This window comes from Dermacentor albipictus, chromosome 3 (assembly GCF_038994185.2).
Source record: "Dermacentor albipictus isolate Rhodes 1998 colony chromosome 3, USDA_Dalb.pri_finalv2, whole genome shotgun sequence".
NCBI lineage: Eukaryota > Metazoa > Arthropoda > Arachnida > Ixodida > Ixodidae > Dermacentor > Dermacentor albipictus.
Genome location: NC_091823.1, coordinates 66,649,751 through 66,667,190, shown reverse-complemented (window position 1 = coordinate 66,667,190; position 17,440 = coordinate 66,649,751). Strand labels below are relative to the sequence as shown.

The window sequence follows — 17,440 nt, the reverse complement described above, 5'->3', positions numbered from 1 at the left end:
TTGACTAATGCAATGTACTATGTTCCGACAGCAGCTTACAGAGCCGAGCAATAAGAAAATTAATCTATTTTTGTGGCTGTGTTGTTCTTCCAACTTTTGCTTACACACGAAATACTTCCGCTAAACTGAGAAATGTCTCGCGAAGGACTCCACATAAGTTTCTACCACCTATGTTAAGACGCGCATGTAACTCAAAGCACGATTTTTTTTTTATTGCGTTCTTCCCGCATTGCGGCCGCCGTGGTTAGCAATCAAAAGCCGTGACCTCACACACAGCAACAGAACGTCATAGACGCCGAGTTACCGCGTTGTGTGCATGGATACTGTTACATTTATGGTTACCATGGTTTAGTTTTTAATCGAAGTTACTATACTCATCGTTAAGAAAACTCAACCACAGCTGAAGAGGTAAAGCCTTGCAGCTAGGTTTGCTGGGGAAAGTTTACTTTCTTTCCGGCTCTTTTTTTTTTTGTGTGAATTCATCAGTAATGAATGTTCATTTGTTGTCTATCCGTGTTAATGCTTTCAAGATATTTGCGTTCCTAAGCAATAGTAGGAAGTCATTACTCACACTCGAGCTAAAAATTTTAGTAATTTATAGAACCACTGTGGAAACAGAGTGCTGTTTCACTGTTCTATTATTTGTGCGGTGGATATGAAGTTAGGTATGTCCGCTTATTCTGTTATATACGGAAAGGCTGGAAGAACCTGCACGAATTGCTTCTTTATTCGCCATTCTTGGGAAACAATATGCCTATTGAAAATCGTAGCTTATTTACAGTCACAGTTTAAATCAAATGCAACCATTGAAAAGTTTGGAGCCAGAGCTTCGACATCTAAAACAACAAGCATCGACATTTGACAACCGTAAAGAAAAAAAAAACCTTCCAATATATTGCTAAAAGTAAAAGAATGAATAATTGAATCGAACGATAAGAGCCAAATCAGCTTTAACATAATAAGGTGAAATTATGTGACAAGCACTCGAGGAAAACAAAACCACTTTACCGCCCGCCAGCTCCTCACCAAACATAAGCTAAGTATGCTTCCTTGGCCTCAAAACGCGCAACATACCGTGACATCGTAAAAATAGGCGGTTCTTATGTGCTGCGAGAATTCGTTTAGACGAAGCTTTCATGGTTATTTGTGAGGAACGCTGCACTTCTTTAGAGAGGATTTCCGGGTACACAAGATACTACCGAAAAAGAAGAGCTTTCAACGGAAAGCTACTTACTCGACGCAAATTCGTGGCACTCAACACGAAAATGACACGCATGACGACGAACGAATGACGATGGTATGACGGTGATGGCGTGACTAGGACGGCAAGATGACAATGGGATGGCGACGCCGGAAGAACGAGGACGGAATAATGATGGAACAACCATGACGGCACGGTAATGATGACATGACAATGACGGAGACCTTGTGACGACGATGCAATGACGACGGTGGTGACGTCGACGTTATGACGACGTGACGACGAGGGATTGACAACCATGGAGTAATGACGATTGCTTGATGACGACAGCATAACAACGATTGCCTGACTATTAAGTGAGGATGGCGCCATAATGACAAAGACATGACGGTGACAGAGTGACTACGTGTAAATGAAAACGACGGAACGATGGCGACGGCATAATGACGAAGACACGATGACGATGGTGTGACGACAACGGAATGATGACGCCAGAATGACGACGATAGAGTAGCAATGGCGGAATAAAGATGGACGCATGACGGCGATGGAATGGCGACGATAAATTAACGGTGACTGCATAACGACGACGGCCTAAGTAGAAAGGCATTACGAAGCCAGAATAATGGCGAAGCCATGGTGACGATGGATTCATACTGACGATGACGACAACGCAAAAAAGAACGACAGCATTGCAACGAAGGAATGATGGGGACGACGTGACAACGAATACGCGTTTGCGTCGGCGCTCATGTCTGAGCTTACGTCGATCACCTACCGTCCCCCGAAAGCATCGCTTTCCGCGTCGTATGGGAGGATAGTGCGGCGTGTGACCACTGCGGCGCCGTGAAAACTATCGAACACGTTGTTTGTCATTAGACCCGATGCGGCGCAACTGCGCTGGCGCGTCTTGACTACCGGTCACTTTCGGAGCAGACAGTTCAGGAACGCCGACCTGTGCAGTCGTCACACCACAAGACAGTCAAGTCACTCTTGAAATTTTTACTTTCGGGTGGCCTATTGGAGAGACTGTAATTCTCATGGACATTCACGGCCTTTCCTGGCGTTTTTTTGTTTACTTTTTCTCTCCGCTGTTCTTTTCGTCTTTCAATTCCTCTTAGCCCTCCCTCAGAGCAGGGTAGCAAACCAGAATCTTATCCGGTTAACCTCCATGCCTTTCCCATCCAGTTTATATCTCTCTCTACCACCTTGGGCCACCCCGCTTCACACAGTATTCGGAATTGGTTTACACTAGACCTGGGGCCACCAATTTTGCAAGATAGCAGCACCCGCAAAGTTGGTGGTAGAGGCAAACAAAACTTCGCTTTAAAAAAATAATGCAGATTTAACGCACATGTTCTAATCCTTGTGAAGGGAAGTGTCAGCCAAGTGGTGGGTATTATTATTATTATTATTATTATTATTATTATTATTATTATTATTATTATTATTATTATTAATTTCTACCTTTATTTGTTTCTTAGAAGAGGTCTGAGAGGGGAAGAGACTAAACGTGTTATGAACGCCTGACTGGTTTCCGGCTTCCTGTTGCATGGAATTATAAATGCACTTTTCACCTGCCGTAGTTTGACAAAATAGCAGTGCATCGTAGTACAATGTCTACCATGGTTGATACCTTCCTGTTCATGCAAAGAAGAAAACAACTTAAAATCACACCTAGCCCTTCTAAATGTTTCTACCTTTGACTAGAAAGCAGAACATGTCTTCGTGATGCAGCTGAATTATCACAAGAGAAAAAATTGTGCCCAAAACTGGAGAATATGTGAAAGACAGACACAATGAATCACGAAAGTTTTTTGAACGATCGTCATAGTGCAATAATAACATACAGACAATATAAAGGTTTCCTAATACAATCTAACATAAAATTATGTGCCATTCCACTCTGTGAACGTGGATGACCATGCGAAGCTGTGTAGCACACGACAAAGTGGTGACGCAGAATTTGGAACAAAGGTACGAACGCATTTATTGTCTTGGTCGGTGGTCATCGTGACGACAGATACGCGCACACGTATTTTTATACATTCGCGCTCATTCGTGTTATACATTCGTTACGTGCATTCGAGTTTTCACTTCGCGATGTATTGAGACAAAGAATTCGAGATTGAAATCGCCGCACCGACTGGCAGTGGGCCAGTGCCGTCAGTGCCTTCGCAGAGGGACGGGCAGTATGGCAACGCTAGCATGATGAGCGTCGATGGAGCCAGCTGTGAAAGACGACGAACGCGCGAGCAGTTTGACTTGATATAGGTGACACCTGGTGTGAACGCGCCCAAGACACTGATTGCGTTTTCTTGAGTGCGTTCACGACAGACGTTATTTAAACGAAGTAAAGCGTGGGCTTCAAGCGTGGGCTTCAAGATGCATTTCTGAATACGGGGGTTAGAGGAGCGCGCCGAGGCGTCGGCGCGCCGCCGCCGCCGATGTTTCTTGTAGGCGAGATCGGTGCGCCATATAAACATATGTATAAGGATTTCTTTTTTAAGTCAATCCAGCTTCGTCTGAGATTTTGTGTTGACTTGTTGAATTCCTTTCCCTGTCTCAAGCATAGAATCACGTCAAGCAGGGGAACAATGAACAACACAATGCAAACAAAAGTAACCCTCCACGCGTCTGCTCATGCGTGTCGTCACAAGTTAGCCGCAACGTGGAATTCCGAAACTTCTCCTCCAAAGGCGTAATATGGCTAAACGAGAAGAAACAGCGTCCTGCAGATTGTGGGAATCACGGCTTCAGGGTCGTGGGCACTCTAGCGGCGGATAGAATCGGCGATATACCTGATAGCGGCACAATGCTAGAGATGCAATTTGTAGCAAGATAGAAGTTTCTGGCCCCGATGTGTTTAAGATGTCGGTTGGAAGCTTTCGCATTATTCCGGTCGTTGCATTCGAAAGATAGAAAGAGTTTTTCTGCATTTTTACGTGTAAAAACTATTTTTACATGTCTGCTGCATGGTACTATTTCTTTGTAGCTTTCATATAAAAAAATGAATGCTGCTGACACCTACAGCTGCAGTGAACTCTAAAACAGTTTCCACATGCAGATTAAAAAATAACTCTTTTTTTTCTTTTTTAGAGATAATTGTGCATCCGAGCAATGCCTGCATTTCTACTAATCTACGCTTAGTTCATACAACTTGATGATGCCAAGTTAACAAATTGAGCGAATTTGTTTTCTACCGCATCATAACATGTCTCAGCTGAAAAAAAAAAGTTCACCTGCTGCCCCTCAAAAGCAAAGTACCTTGATTCTTTTTCTTCAGAGAAGAAAGACGTTATAAGAAAAGTTACATAAGCAAAAGGTGACTAATATTCAGAACAAGTGATTTCCCTTATAGCAGTCGCCAAGGTGCATTACAACATCTGCTGATTGGGTGGCAGCTTAAGCGCTGAACCCTACAAATGATGGTCATAGAAGAGGTCCGTTTGTTTGTTATTATTTTTTTTTACCTAAAGCCCATTGCATAAACACAATCTTATTCAAAACAAGTGGAAGCCCGGTTAACATATATACAGAGTGTCACGGGCGTCGGTGCCGGCTTAGCAATTCTAGACGAATTCACTGACTCTTTGCTCAATGGAAAAATACATCATATAAACCAAAGCACAGCAAAAAAAAAAAAGCAATTGCGACGAAACAGCACGACTCCCCATATTCGCAGAGGAAGGAATATACAAACACACTCAACATAGACGCTTTTAGATATGTGCCCCATTTTTTTTTTTAATATGTCGGCTGAAGAGCAGAAAACTTAGAAAACGTTTTGTATTTATCTCACTTTCACCACCTCTACATTCGGTACTCTCAGCCCGTGGTATGAAAAGGCCAGAATTTCGACCAGTTTAGCAAAGAAGGATGTAGCGAAACGGCTTTTTAAATTTGTGGTTTCGGATTTCGCGCCGCCGACGCCGCCAACAAGAAATGACCGAGCGCCGCCGCCGATGAATAAACCGGCGCCGCGTCGGCACCCCGCCGGTCGAAACCGACACGGCACACACCTCAAGCAGTCACACGAGTCATTGCTGATGATGATAGTTTTTGCTGACACAGATTTGTTGACGGACACAAAAAATGCACGGAACCCTAGCCGTAAACAGCTTCATAGTAATAAAGACGCAAATCCTACACAACTATTGGCGATTCATACAATCGCGTTTACTTTCATCCTGTGCAGTGTGCAACATCATGCAATCTTTATGTTTAACCTGCACTAGCAGCCAAAATTTTGCACTTGTTGCCACCCTTCCCTGTGTATAAGCCGGTGACAGCTGCCCTCTATGGCTTTTGTCGGGAACCGAGAGGATGCAGTGGAACCAGAGGACCAGCGTTAGCAGGCTCTTAGAACGGACTAGCGCGTGCCGTGCTTGCGCCACGAGCACGCGCCGCTAAACTTTACTCTCGTCGTCTTTCGCAGCCGACCTATAGCGTGGCGCGTGTAGCGGCGTCGGTGGGCGCTACTACTTCGTTATCGGTGTGCAACGTTCTTTCTTTTGATTGCCTCACAGGCTGCGTCAAGGTGACGACCAGGTCACCTTTGACGCGGCCTTGCACCGGTGGATATCCCTTTCGCGGGGGTACCACCGGTGCTTTACCAAAGAGCAGATAACGACGAAGACCGGCAGCCCTCGGGCCGCCGGGGATGCAGGCAGTGTGCAACAAGTTCCGCCTCCGCTCACGCAGCTATTTGACCGTTTCTTCACGCTGCTCTTTAGATGGTGTTTTGCTGCTAACGCCCTCTGTGGGCCACTTTTTTTTCTCATTGCAAAGTAAAAAAAAAAGGCCGCGCGACTGGCCGCTCGAGGCACTTGGCGTGTATTCGCGAGCTTCTTTCACGCTCGAAAAAAAAAAAAACACTTTCGTGTAGCACGTACTGTGCAAAAGAAAGCTGTGTCGGCGAGTTTTTCGTGTTGACCTACAATTTTCTTGTTGAGATTTTCCATCTAGTTATAATATTTGAGAATATCATTGATTAATTAAGACTAATCATTAATTAGGCGGAATGAAAAAAAACATATGTATTTTCAACCGACCGCAAACATCATTTCGGTCCAGTCGGGTGGCATTTTCATATTTTTAGGTCTTGGCATATGACAACTGGGACGCCCTGTATAAGATATTCAACCATGTGGGCGGCCACTGGAGAGATATTTTTATCTCCACAGCTTCATCTCGAAAAATGTTTTCTTTTCCTAGTTGAAACAGGACGTGGTATACGCAACATAAAGCGGCGTTACAAGTGAACGAACACTATATATACGGAGTTTGATACTTACACGCGTAATACCACACGTTGCAGTCATGAGCACAACGTGAATAGCAAGGAAAAAAAAACGAAAGGTAAAACGAAAAAAAAAACGCAATTCGAGAATCAAGACCACTTGGAAAATGCTGAGGCAAAGTGTGCTAGAATCGCGAACTCAGAGAGAAATATTTCAAAACACCGGTAAGCCTCTTAATGCTCTCAATAGTTCCAACTTTAACGAGTTCCCTCCTCAGCTCGTTAAGCAGTCGAGGCTGACCCAAACGCAGGCTTTCTTGCGCTGAACCGGCATCAAGACTTTCTAGTAACGCGAAGATTAATTTCACGAGAAACAAACAAAAAAATAGAAGGTGGGAATAAATATATGATCGAGGCTTCAGGAGGCGGAGACATCAAGAGAAAAACGAATAAACCGTTAAAGAACTGGCGACGGGGAAAATAAACAAGAACGTCGACACGTGAGGCGCATAGCCGGGCGACGTCAGAAAGCAGAAGGGCCTGCACGGCGACAACCTCCTAATTCCGTTAATCACGAGAAAACGAAGTTATAGCCTTGCGCCACCAGCCTTCCTCCTCCACCCTCGAAATGCGCCAGTAAATAGCTGACAGCAGGCACTCGTTTGCGGCACACGTTGGTGCGAGCGTCGTGGCTTGACGACGACGAGGGTAATCTCGTCGCACGCTGAGTATAGCGTAGCCCTCCTGTCGCTGCGCCACACGCAAAGCGGCGCGACGGGTGAAGCGCAAGGGAGCAACGATCGAGACAGTCACCAAGGGATGGAGCAGGGAAAGAGCAGCAAAGACAGAGGGAAAGGGGAGATGAAAATCCAACATCTGTCGACGACGAAGAATGGGGTGGGAATAACGAAAGAGTTTTCGCCACTTGCCCGTAACTCGGTTACTCAGGTACGCGGCACTCTCTCTCTGTCTCTCCTCGTCTCTCGTCTCTCTCCCGCCCCCGCTTACATACTTAGAAGCCGCGGACGATGTACTTTCGTCGGAACAAAAGGAGTTAGGAGAGGCCCGAAGCGAATGAGAAAAACACACGAATTGACGCAAGCGCCTTCGTAACGTGGTCACTGTCGAGGACTGTCGGGAGTGCTAGAGCCGGGGAAAAAAAAAGAAAAAAAGGAAGGACGTGCGATGCCTGCACGCGTGAAGCAAGCTAGACAGACCACCTCTACGGAGTTCGACAGAAGACGAAGAGGCTGGCGCATGCAGATTAGTGGCCTTTGTCCGCATGGAGTCTGTGGCAGCAACTTTAGGTTGTCGAACTAAAGAAAACGGAGAAAATGCAGATAAGATCCCGTGATTGTTACCTTTTTTTAAAGTTCACCCTTCAATTAGTCTGACTGCTCGTTCACGTGCGAGTCTGGTTATTACAATATATTCTTCGGTTTCTTCCTTTACTTCACGTTCCTCGTTTTCAAATAAGAATTTTCTTCAGCTACCTCCTGCCGCCCGATTCTTGGTCTCTTAGTTGGTACGAGCTATAAAAGAGGTCCATCATCATTATCATAATCATAATCGCCTGTAGAGTTTCCGATGGGAGAAAGTACGTCTTTGTGGGAAAATACAATAATCTTTTCTAACTAATTCGCACTAATCAAAACTAATTTTTCGCATAACAGAGGCTATGTCTCCTAGGAAGGCACGTTTTCCTTTCTTCTTATGGGGCCACATTTGAGCTGCCGACGTGTCAAGCGTTTGTTGAGCGGAACTGTCGCATAAGCTTCCCTGACTTCATGTGCATTTTAAGTGTGCCTCACGGCGCGGTTGTTTCTCCCACTCATGAGGTGAATGACGCGGCAACTTTCTTATTGTAGACCCATCACAAAATACGAAAATGACATACGAAAGCGACGACGATATCGCATTTGGTGTGGAAGTTAATTTGCATTAAGGAAAATGAAATAAATACAAGAGAGACTTGGCACGCCTATGGTTAAAGGGGTTACAGGGCGTTTGGACTTCCGCATACGAGCCTACAAACGCTAGCCACGCAACCTCGAACAGCTATCATCTCGGCCAGTTTGCTCTCCTACAAGACAAGAGCAGTCACAGATCTCCCGCTTCGCCAGCTCTGTAGAGAACAGGAAGTGGGAGACGGGGATTCTGCAAGGGTCCACGCAGTCGGCTGTCCATTTCGGCCGTTGCAGCCGTCGATGATTGGCTGGAGCTGTACCCGCGAAGAGGAGACAGGCACTATCAACAAGTCTCCTCCTCGGTGTTGGTACAGCTGCAGCCGATCAGCCGTGGCCGGAATGGACAATCGACTAGGCGGGTGGACTCCTACAAAGTAGCCCCTCCCCCCACTTCCCCCTCCCCCCTCAAAGAACCAAGCGCATGGCCTGTACTCACCGTTCACAACCATCATGGAGGAGAAGTTTGCAGACGCCGCAGAGTTGGATGCGACGCACGTGTATTCACCCCGATGATTGTAGCTCACCTAAGCGAAACAGAGCGTAAATGCGGAATTGAAGCGTGGTATGGACTACGAACTCTGTGATAAGCGCAGCGCTCACCACGAATACAGGAAACTAAGCCCGTGAATGTCGCCACAAGCTCCAGGTGTTTATGCACTTAGCTCACACACTACTAGGCATGACCACCGCTAGGCACAATACTCACTTTAATTTAAAGATGTAAATATACAAGCACAATTTATACAGCTCATCTATCTTCAGCAAAATGGATATCACAATTCATATACTTCATTTGTTGGAGCATCTATATAATGCATTAGTTCACAGCTTACGTTAAACCGCGATATTGTTCATGGCGGTTCCGCTAAATTGTTAATCAGAAATTATTTATGTGTTACAAAGCGGCACATAGTTTATCAACTTTGCCTGCTTCAGCTGCTTTCATAGATGCAGTTCACAAAAATGCGATATCGCTTTTTATTGCTAAGCTAAAGAATTGTAAACTTAGTGCTTATTAATATATATATATATATATATATATATATATATATATATATATATATATATATATATATATATATATATATATATATATTACAATTTAGCCATTTTTGTAGACCAATTGGTAGCCTAAATAGCTATTTATAACAGCCGCAAGTTCTAGCTTTCCTAGTATCGAACAAGCTTAAACAAATTCGGTGCAGCGAATGCTAAGCAAAACGATTTCTCCGTTTCAAAGTACGTATCTACGCTTATAGGGTGTCCCAGGTATCACGCACTAAGTTTGAAAAGAACACGGATTATTGTATGTAAATATGAGCAAGTGCATATTTTTAGTGTCTTGGTGAGAAATCGCCAGTAAGCTCTTAGTCCCTGACATTCAATTATTAAGTGAAAAGTAATTATCTAACTTTTTAATAGTTGTTCTCATTGTCAAGATGTCAATTGGGCGTTTCTAGGGAATCCTAAGAAACGTCAATGTGAGGCGTTTCCAGCAAAGTACACATTTGTGTGTTTACCTTTTTTCTGCGCATAGCGAAAACTCGCGAAATATGAACTAAACCATGTGATGGCGCACAGTGGCGTAGCCAGAAAATTTTTTTTATTTATTTTTTTTACTAGGGGGGAGGGGGGAAGGGGTGCCATGCACTTGACTGGCGACGGGGTGGTTGAAGGGGGAGGAGGGGAGTCTGGGCAAACTGCATACTAACATAGAAATTGCTAAGGATGGGGAGGGTGGGGGGAGGCACCTGCGCAATGTGTCACTCCCTGGCTACGTCACTGAATGCGTACCCACGCGCACCAGAGAAAGGTATGGGCTCCCTTTAGGTTAATGAAAGCCTATGCAGTAACTCTAGTGCGCACGAAATAGCAGCGCCATCAAATAGTCCCAGTGGGAAAGGTATGTGTGTGTGTCTTTTTCAATCTCGGTGAATGATGGCTCGGACACCTCATATATAGGAGCTGCTGCCGAAGCAGCTCTAACTGTGGTCTTCGCACAGTGTGACGTACGCTGACCTCTTTGATAAAGAGCGTCGAGGAGAACTCGTTGCTGGATTCGACGTTGACGTCTCTGCCGTCGGGTGCGAGGGGAGCTCCGTCCCGCAGCCACCGGATGCGGACGGGGCTGTCCCCTTCCAGCACCGAGCAGGTGACGATGGCGCGCATGCCTTCCTTCAAGTTGGCGGGGAACGAGAACGGACCCACCACGGGAGCCACTGTGGACAGAATAAAACAGTGCATCGCCACTACGTTGTCATCACCACCACCATCAAGAGAATCTGTTATCTATGTTCGAAGGATTCCTCTGGAACACGACACAAATCCGTGAGCATCGCAGTGACGAACTAAATTATCCCATCGCGACAGTTATACGTATAACCCATGTATCGGCGAGTGGAATGATAACATGTCTGACGGATTGATTTAGTGTTTTTAAGGCCCCAAAAGCAACACGCGATCCATGAAGCACGTAGAGTGGGGGACTCCTTATTAATTTGTGCTGCCTTGGGTTACTTAAAATGCATCTAAAGCAAGATACGCGAGTATTTTTTTCCCATTCCGCTCCCCCCGAAATGAGATTGCTCCGACAAGTTAATTAAACCCGTGACTTCGTATTAAAAAACGGAGCAAGTAGCGTCGGCGCGACGAGACCGACGAAGGTGGCACCGTATTTTTTTAGTTTGTCTCAAATCACCCGACTTACTTGTTTTTAATATACGCTAAAAATAATGCGCAAAAACCATCGACGATGATTGTAAATGTAACCGAATAGCCGGACGGCTTTTGAGAGAACTATACGCTTTATTAAAAGACTGACGCACTCGAAGGCGCACATTGACCACGGCAAGGTTAATTACGTGGCTTTTGTTGTTTCGTGCATCGTGTAATTCTGTAAATAAGAGAAATCAGAACAGAAGAGGGCAGCTGGAGATGGGAAGGGCAATCCTTGCCGAGCGCTCCCCTGGGCATCTAAACCTTCGTACGCCCCAAAGCTCTTGCACGACAGTGCTGCTGCAGCTCGTACCGAGAAGCCGGGCTACTCGCTTACACCTGATAAGTTTGAGAGAACTACGTTGACACAGAAGGTAATTTAATTTCAAATATTTGCCGTTGTCGGCGAACGCGCCCCGTCACTCGGTTGCGTATAAGAGCTCGCGCCCTTCGTGTATCAGCAGTGAGAGTCCGCGACCACCAACCACTGAACATCAACCGCGAAAACGAACAGAAAACCCTACGAAAGCTATTCACTTTAAAATACGATTTGTCGCGGGTCGTTTCAGTGATGTTTAGTCAAAAATTTCAAGTGTTGTTGTGCGCAGCAAGGCACCCTCAGCTGGGGACGAAGGCTCAGCGTTGTGCGTGCTCACATTTGGCTGTCATCTAAGGAGCATTATACGGTGACTTGGCTTCCTGAACCGCGAGATAAAGTACGACATAAAACAAGAACTACTGGTGTATAGACGGACAGACATATAATGCTTGTTCAACGGTAGTGATGGCAGGACTTCGGTACGAAACATGCGAATGGGAGAAATGAAATGAAGCGAGCGCGAACGGCACACCTGCCCGTCGCGTCGGCACACCAGATGCTCCCGATGCTCCCAACCGCTGCCCCCGTTCTCCGAGTGCCAGCATTGCCCCAAGTGTATATGCTCGGCATTTTTTTCTTTTCTTTTTCTGAAAACAATTATCCGTGGCTTATAGGCACAAAGCATTCGCCGCGTCTTCTCCCTGCAGACAGTGGCTCTCTCTTTCGTTACGCGACTGTCTGCGCAGGAGACGTCATTAGGCAGCCGAGGCCCACGCGTGCAGCTTCTGCAGGCCTGCTATAACACGTGCCGTCGCTCGACGAGCACTTGCATTAGCTTGCCGACCAAAGAGGGCGCCGCAGAGAGGGAGGGCACCATTTTAGAAGAGATAAGCGCGGCGGCGGCGAGCGGCTGTGGAGGCGTTCTGTGTACCCGGCTGCGCTGTGACGGCGGGTGCCGGTCGCCCAGCCTAACCAGCCGAGGCCTCCTGAAAGGAACGAGGCGGGTGCCGCTCGATCCTTGCTTGATTTCTTTGTGCGTTTTCGCTTCTTCCTGTCGGTTGCCCTTCCCCGTAACATATTCATAACTCTGGGCTCTACTGATTGCTCATTAGTGGGGGAAGTGACAGATTCGCGAAGAAAGAAGATGCGCCGAAAGTAGCTCGCATTACGCGTGATGCATGCATAAAATATACATATGGCCGATATGTGCAGCCTCGCTCGGGGCGGCAAAGTGCAGTTCCGTGCAGTGTGCTTGAGTCAGCTGTGCAGCTAATTACTATACATAGCTGTCATCGAGTCTTTAAAGAGGAAAGCCTGGCAACCCAATGTATAAGCTTATTACACAGAGAACTGTCGTCGAGACTAGCAACGCAAGAGCGCTGACAAACGGACAGGCCTTAAGCAGAGAGCCTATATATGAAGCTTATTCCAGACCCATTTCTGGGCCTTTTGCGTTGCCGGACACCCTTGTGTGTATTTTAAGCTACGCGATGGCATGCACTGAAAGTGGGCCGACTTGTGACTCACGGAGACGCCTGTGAAAGCACGTGCACCACGCGAAGCACATTTTCGCCACAGGATAAGAGTGTTACTACAGCACTGCAGCGATGCTGCCCAATTCTTCAGCCATTAGGCCGCGACTACACGCAAGCTTATCTCACGCCAAAGTCGCGATGGGAAAGCACTGGCCCATAAATCACGTGGCAAGTTCTCGCATTCTTACCTCGTGACAACTAGGACTTTGAGACGCTGCGCTGTCTCCGAGATTGGCCCATAATTTTTTGTCAGATACAAACTGGGTGAGGTGCGCCCATCACGATTCACATTGAAATGCTGCAGTGATGTCTGAAAACAAACTTTACACTTTTGTACAATGTTTCTTTGATTGAAAATTTGGTTTTATCTTACGTTCATTCCCAATTTTTTTAAAAGCCCACGCGATAAGTCATACAGTTTTGTGGCCGATATCTAGAACTGACTGGCTGCTGGCATTATGCGCATTGATAGCTCTGCAGCATGCTGATAGAGCGTTCTATATATAGATAGCAGCGCGGACGTTTGTATATCAATGCGCCTCAGCGACAGTTCGTATCGAAAATTCCTTCGGTAAACGTTCAATCGACTTCCTGTCAATGTGTGCTCGCTGGGGCGCCGCTTTCGCCTTGCTATCGGCCACTTCGAAGCGAACAAAAGCGTAGCGGGAAAGGGAAGTGATAAACACAAAGCAAAACGAAAGGCCTCGACTCTGCCTCCCTCACTTGCTCCGCAGCGACGCATCCTAAAGTATAATGCAGCCGACGTGCTGTCGTCCGCGAGGCCATCTTTCAAAGTTTTCCGCCGCGTCGTCCGCAGCCCGCATCTTGCGCCGGGCGCACTGTTTGCCCGGGCGCGACAGTTCGTCGTGGGCCGCATGCCGGACGCGGAAGAGAGTTTCCCGAGTTTGTTTTTCCTCTCTTGTTCCGCTTCTTTCTCGCACCAAAGAGAGAGAGAGAGAGAGAATGCATAAATTACACCCCGGCTATCTCGAAGAGCAGGCAGTCACTCTCGATGAAGAAGAAGAAAAAGCCCTTTCTTTATATACATCTATGCAAAAAAAAAAATGCTGATTCTGCGCATGATACCGCTGCCACGTTTGTTCCATTATCTTCCCACAGCCCGTGGTGGCCGCCATTCGTCGTTGCGCATGCGTCGTTGAATGCAGAGCGATGAAAGCGATTACAAAACGAGGCGAGGAAGCTTGGTTACCGAGAAAAGTAAAAACGAGGAGGGGAAGTATATAAAGTTTGGCCTGCCTCGTATACTTTGTCTTCCGTTCTTGCTGTTTCCTGTTCCCGTTTCCGGACACTTCTCCAGCAGCCGGCACCACGAATGTTTTTGATTACTCGAGCGGCGGCGGGCGGCCTCGGTGGTTTTTTTCGGGGGTGGGTGGGCGGCTGGCTTGGCATCCGCGCGTCGCTTCTCGTCTTCTGCGCGGGGCGCCGTAAATATTTGAAATGCCCCGCAGACCACCGCCACCCCCCATTCGTCTGCGCGCCTGCGTCCGACTGAAAATTGCCTTTGCCGCCCGCATCAGCCCGGCCTCGCTGGGAGCAACACGGCGGCTGCTTTGTTGGATGCGCAGGGAGGGAAAGGGAGTTCAACCCAGGGAGGGAGGAATACTATCCGACGAGACGCGTGGGCGCGGCATTGTTCTTCGAAGCGCCATCGCGGTAATTAAGTCCTCTGTTTTTTAATCAAGATCGCTATGTCTGTCGTATATGCAGATGATTGTTTCCCCTTGTTCTTTTATAAGGCATCGCGCCGCTCGAATGACAAAACGTGTGACGGTAGAGAAAGGAAGAAAGTAAGGAATGCCGGAATCAAAGAGAGTTGAAACACTCGGAGAATTGCAAGAAAAGGCTGCCTCAAGGAAATTCGGAAGCGCCATTCGGGAATGTGCGTCACTGCGACACGATCGCGTTCACCAAACAATTTCTTTTTTTTCTTCTTGGCATTGAGAAATGTTGCCATGAGCGGTAGCTTTCAAGGCCGTTCTTACGTGTTCTCTTCAATCCATAGATGACGAAGCGTTTCGCATGCCGTTCCTCTGAATCTACATATTTCGCACGTTTTCCGCATAATTGTTTCGGAATGTATACGAATTCCATATAATTTCCATAAGAATATTATGGCAAAAAATGTTCAATTATTGGAGGGCAGATGGAACGTTTCAGTAAAGTAGGCAGTAAGTCAGGTGTCACCGTACAAACTTCATTCATGTTTGGGTGGTCGTTCCGTTGTAGGTAGGTGCTATACATATCATCGCCCAAAGAATACAGAAAGCTGATACAAACTGGCACTTCGATTCATAAGTGCACCTGTATATCATGCAGTTGGCATGCTAACGTTCTCAGTGGTGACCGACTGCTAGGTGTAGGAAGCGTTTGGCCTGATAAGAATCGACCTAGCAAGTCACCTGCACAGGCACTAAGTTTATGGCTATGTTTTGCAAAAAAATATGCCATATTGCCCTTGGCTGTCATTCCAATGCGCGTGTGTACGTGAAAAGTGTCAACTTCTCTTTTCCTTCTCATCTTTCAGTCCTTATACTCCAGTGCAGGGTAGGCAACCGAGCTCTGCCTGTTTTTTCTCTTATGATTTCTCTCTCTCTCTCTCTTGTATACGCTTAACTATTTGCTGCTTGTGACACATCCTTTATTGAGGCCCTTATTTAAATAGACAAACAGAATGATTAGGAGAAATCGAACGACGACTTCCGCCTCGTTGTACACATAGAAACTCATAAATTACTCAACCTTTTAAACATACATAGCAAAAATTGCAGCAGCCATAAATATTTGGCTAGCTGTGCAGAAAGGAATGTTCTTTGATGTTCTTAGTTCATGCAAGAAGGAGGAGTTCGAAGACCCCATACTTAAGTGCTGTCATATGTGCTATACCAGAGTTACTCAGCCAACATGCCGACAGGACCGGAAATACCAATGCACTAGTTAAAAAAAAAAACGACCAAATGGAAGCTCTTAGAGTCAGTGGCAGTTCGTCTAAATGGGAGAAAAAGAGAGGGGGAAGAAATCTGGAGAATATACCTCGACGTTAGTTCCTACTGGAAGATATGGTAAGTAGAGACACAGAATTGTAAACAGCAAGAGCGCAGTAAATAAAAAAGAAGAGAGGAAAAGGGTTTATGAAAGGAAGGAATTTCGTCATAAGCGAACTTTTTGGAAGTTCATTTATCACGGACAAAGACTGCTTGTCTGCTAGTGGCACTTCCACGGCGCCGCGCTGCCAAGAGATTAATTTCTTGCAGCAGACGGCGTAGCACGAACTAAGCGCGCTTTGGCAGCGTTATTATTATTTCTTTACAGTTTAAAGCGCAATCAAATAAAAACAATCGTACATAGATTTCATATGCACAAGAGAATAACCTATGTTGGAAGCAGCGCTCCTGGGGTTTTCACTTCAGTGAAGTACAGCAACCTGTTGTATGCGCAAAAGCTTTCGCCGAGTAACATTCACTAAGCAAGCCGACGCGATAGACACGGTGCTCTACGAGATGCGTCCGCAGTTCCTCAACCGCACCAAGCCCAAGGTATCATTTTTGTTGACAACGTCTTCTTTGGCGACTTCAGATTGATTTAGGATTCGTGGGACCTAAGTTTCTGGCCACTGTCATCTGGTAAAATAGACGATCAGAACTTATGGCAGAAGTTCCTGTCCTGGAGAGGTATTCTGTAATAGTCCACATAGTGGACATGTCCATTTCATCTGCTGCTGATTGTCAGTGGCACCTAATTGCTGCGGACGCGCAGCCCAGTCCAGCGAATCAGCACTTCAGCAACAGAAGACGAAATGGACAAGTCCATTAGGTGGACTCTTACAGAATACCTCCCAGATCTCTTTTAATGTCTAGTTTTTTTTCTGTTTCTTCCGAAGCACTTAAACTACGTCAGTTATTACATTATTTGAAGCCTTCTAGTGCAGGTAGCACAAAGAAAAAGGCGTCTATATGGAGCGTGGAACGAAAAAAATGCACTAAGTTAGATTGTAGCTATGTGCGGAATAGTAATAATGCGTATTTAGTGCTAAAAGGCCGAAGTAAGGCCCAGATGTGCTCATTCAAAGTGGGCGCGCTTGAATCCGTAACCGGGAGTATGGATTTACTCAACGAAAAAATATGGGCCGATCCCGCAGATAGCGTAGTATCAAAATGTGGGCCGATCCCCCCCGAAGACTGCGCTCTTAACAAACCACATGGAACGCTAATGTGCCCCAGAAGACATTGCATTGATTCGATGTTAGCCGCTGTTCAGTCAGCTGTCATGCTTCGCCGAGTTTGTTACCTCAAAACTCTGATTTAGGCGTGGGAAAGAGAGAGAGAGATGAAGATGAAAGGCAGGGAGGTTAATCAGATATCAGTCTCCACTTTGCTACTCTACACTGGGGTTGGGAGATAGGAGTTAGAAAGAGGACAGAGAGGAAGGGGTTAAAAAAAAGAA

At 46.3% G+C, this 17,440-nt stretch overlaps 1 protein-coding gene across 1 annotated transcript in view; it reads right to left on the bottom strand.

Moving 5' to 3' along the window:
* LOC135905555 (cell adhesion molecule Dscam1-like) overlaps positions 1-17,440 on the bottom strand; it is a 537,047-nt gene that overhangs the window by 57,502 nt on the left and 462,105 nt on the right. The window contains exons 11-12 of the mRNA XM_070536452.1: positions 10,430-10,629; positions 8,847-8,934 (exon numbers count right to left, since the gene is read on the bottom strand). Coding sequence (XP_070392553.1) covers positions 8,847-8,934; positions 10,430-10,629 — 288 coding nt within the window. The remainder of the gene's footprint in view (positions 1-8,846; positions 8,935-10,429; positions 10,630-17,440) is intronic.